Consider the following 3,219-nt stretch of genomic DNA (forward strand, 5'->3'; position numbering starts at 1 on the left):
TTACGCTAACTGCTGGTTCCCGAAAATGATTTTTTTTAAAAAAGAAGTTAATGAGAAATGAGGAGAGGAAGGGGCAGAGGAACAGAACAAATCAGTTAATACAAGAGAGCTTCAAAAGTCCATGGAAAGTGCACGTTAGGAAAAAACTGTATGGGATTTTTAAAAAAAAAATTTGGGGAACGAGCAGTTAGCGTAATGGCTATGTCGCTGGACTCCCACGTAGTCGACCGCGGTTCGTGTCCCGGACCCGGTGGCTTAAAACTCACGCCGGGCGCGTGTGCGTGCGTGCCTAAGATCCTGAGAGGAGAATGGAGGAGAAGGGATTGCGGTGTGACCATCCCCCCTGGGGGGTGATTTCTCGCTTTCTGTCTCTATGTCTCTCTCTGTCTGTCTGGTGAGCGCACGCGCCCTACAGTGAAAATCTCTCCAAAAAAAAAAAAAATTTGCACAAAAATAAACTCATTAATTCCATTTTCCATGAACTTTTTGAAGTCCCCTATGTCACAAAACTCTTACCAGGCCTAAGTGGATTCATTGGATTCAAAGCTTATTTGCAGTGATGTGCACGTGAGAGAGAAAGAGAAAACTGAAGACAGAAGTGCACTTGACAGGGTCCCATCACACCACAATCCCTCTCCCCCAGCCCGCTGCTCATCAGGATCACAGGCTTGTGTGTCCTGCCATATTCTGGGTTGAGCAGGTTGGGGATCTGAACCTGGGGCTGCCGTGTGGCTTCCAGCATTGTGGTCTAATGTGCTACCAACCCTGCCACCTAGGCTGGGCCCTGCCCCCCAAGTTCTATTAAAATACCAATACCACTGGGTAGTGGATGAAAGCAGAAACACCTTAGTGTGCATTTATTGAATCCGACATTTTCCTCTCAACTGGGAGGAACCCCTTCCTGGGAATGGGTGAGGTGGGCAGTGGACTGGCAGCAGGAAGGGACCAGACGTGGGAAGAAGGCCGTGCCGTTGCCTTTACCTGCTTCCCATTTTCCCCAGGCCACAGGGCTCTGGCCCAAACAGCAGCTCTAATTTTGGTTTCAAGAGCCAGGTGGGGCTCTTGGGTGGGAGAAGTGAGACTTGAAAATAAACAGAGGAATGGCCATTGGTGTGAGAAGCTGACTTTGTGCATGTGCTCTCAGGCAGCTGCATCTCTTCCCGTTGGACTCGCATGGGCCTCCGTGCTCAGCCTCCTCGCACTCCCAGGCACTTGCTGGCTCCTAGTCAAGGCCGGAAGCTGCCAAGGGGTGTCAGGCCTTCTCCAGCTGTTGGAGGGAGTGTCTGGGGCTTGATCGGGTAGTGTATCACCTCTTCTGCCTGCTGCTCTTGGACCCAGCTCTTTGGCTCCCCTGCAGTCTCACTGGACGATGCCGGAGAATGTGTTGATGGGCATCTGAAGAGGTCTGGGCTTGACTTTGGCTGTTTCCACCTCCTTCTGACCTTGTGAGTTGAGCCACAGCGTCTTGGACTTCTGGGACCCAGAGCATGGCTCGGGACAGGGAAAAACCTCAAATCTGTGGTGGAGAGAGACCAGGTCAGTTGACCAATCTTCGGGATCCAATCTTTCCAGACATTAGAAAGGTAGACCCTTGGGCTGGCCAAGTAGAATTGTGGTTAAAGTAGCTGAATCCCACATGGCCAACTGCCTGGCCTGGATCTGGTGGCTTGGAAAATACAGTGGGCACGTGTGTGTGTGCATGCCCAAAATCTCGAGAGGAGAATGGAGAAGGGATTGAGGCATGGCTGTCTCCCGGGGTGGGGGTGGGGGGGTAAATTCTCACTTTCTCTCTCTCTCTCTCTCTGGTGAGAGTGTGTGCTGTCCAGCGGAAAAAGAAAGAAATAAAAGAAAGAAAGAGAAGAAAGAAAGAAAGAAAGAAAGAAAGAAAGAAAGAAAGAAAGAAAGAGAGAAAGAAAAAGACAAAGATGACATAGTAAGATAGGGGCCTTCCCCAGGATGGAGGAAGAAGCACTCCGGTGCAGGCTAACCAGGAGAGGAGGAGATGGCCGATGAGTCCCTCTGTGAATACTGTCTTTAGTAAACACGCTTCCCCAGGAAAAACAACTAAGGGGCGCATTAACCCCAGAGCCGTAGGATGGTCGGCCTGTGGGAGCAGCCAGAGGATGCGGTGGCTGGATCAGGAGGGCCGAGAGTGCGCACAGGAATTTGGGCAATGTCCTCTCGGCTGCTGCCCAGTGTCAGCCATGCCTTTGCCTCTTCATCCTGGATTCAAATCGTAGGGTGGTGGCCTAAGCCTAGGCCCACCAGGGACAACTGCCTGGCCACAGGACCTCCCTCTGACATGGCGCCCTAGCTAGAAGCAGATGGAGGACGCGCTCTTGCTCAGGTTTGCTCCTGGGGCCCAGCCCTGAGGGGCGGCCGCTCAGCCTCACCTGACCACGTCCCTGAACGTGCGCCGGCTGTCCTTGTCCAGCGACAGCGTCAGCAGCCTCTGGTCCTGGCTCTGGATCTGGATGTTGGCTGTCCGGAAGGTGTTCGTCACCATCTGCAACAGGGAGACAGGGCAGGGAGTCACCTTCGCCCAGCAGGTGGCCCTGCCACCATCTCCTACCCTGGAACCTGGTCTGTTTTCTCAACCCAGCACACAGGGCGGAGAGGCAGGCAGTTCCTGCTCTCTTCTTGCAAGTACCGCAGAGCAGGGACAGCCCTGCACACACTGCCCCCAGGCTGCCCTCGCCCCGGGTCTCAAATTGTCCCTATAGCTGTTTCCCCAATCTGTGTTTAATTCTGAACACAGACTGTGTCCACACGACTGTGCATTCCGGGTGGTAGAGGGGCCTCGGTTTGAAGGTAGATTCATTCAACAAATCTTTTCTGAGAGCACGTGATGTGTGTAAGTAGGGGGCATTTTGGGGGCTTCATAAATCCTGACCCTAGTTCTCAGCATGAAAACGCACACAAAATTATTTACCCAGGGCAAAGATAGAATGTCTAGAAAACAGCCAGGTACCCCCAAATCTCAGACCAGGCCAAAGGAAAGCAACTCCCAGGCATCCTTGTAATGCTGAATCTGAGGGGCTGCTCCAGAGAGGGCCCCCTGACCCGCTGGGCAGAGAACCTGGAGCATCCTGGGGTCCAGGCGGAGCCTTTGAGGGTCTTTCGGGGTCGCCGGCCCATTCCACACACAGATGCAGCCTCAGTATTTATAATCACAGGTCGCCGGGGCTGCTGGAGGCCCCGGAGTTCATTTCATTCACG

At 53.2% G+C, this 3,219-nt stretch overlaps 1 protein-coding gene across 1 annotated transcript in view; it reads right to left on the reverse strand.

The window, feature by feature from the left end:
• Positions 1 to 835: 835 nt before the first annotated feature.
• PIK3R6 (phosphoinositide-3-kinase regulatory subunit 6) overlaps positions 836 to 3,219 on the reverse strand; it is a 68,305-nt gene continuing 65,921 nt past the window's right edge. Inside the window, exons 17-18 of the mRNA XM_027774919.1 lie at positions 2,394 to 2,506; positions 836 to 1,516 (exon numbers count right to left, since the gene is read on the reverse strand). Coding sequence (XP_027630720.1) covers positions 1,360 to 1,516; positions 2,394 to 2,506 — 270 coding nt within the window. The 3' untranslated portion in view covers positions 836 to 1,359. The remainder of the gene's footprint in view (positions 1,517 to 2,393; positions 2,507 to 3,219) is intronic.

This window comes from Tupaia chinensis, unplaced genomic scaffold (genome assembly GCF_000334495.1).
Source record: "Tupaia chinensis unplaced genomic scaffold, TupChi_1.0 Scaffold000493_1, whole genome shotgun sequence".
NCBI lineage: Eukaryota > Metazoa > Chordata > Mammalia > Scandentia > Tupaiidae > Tupaia > Tupaia belangeri.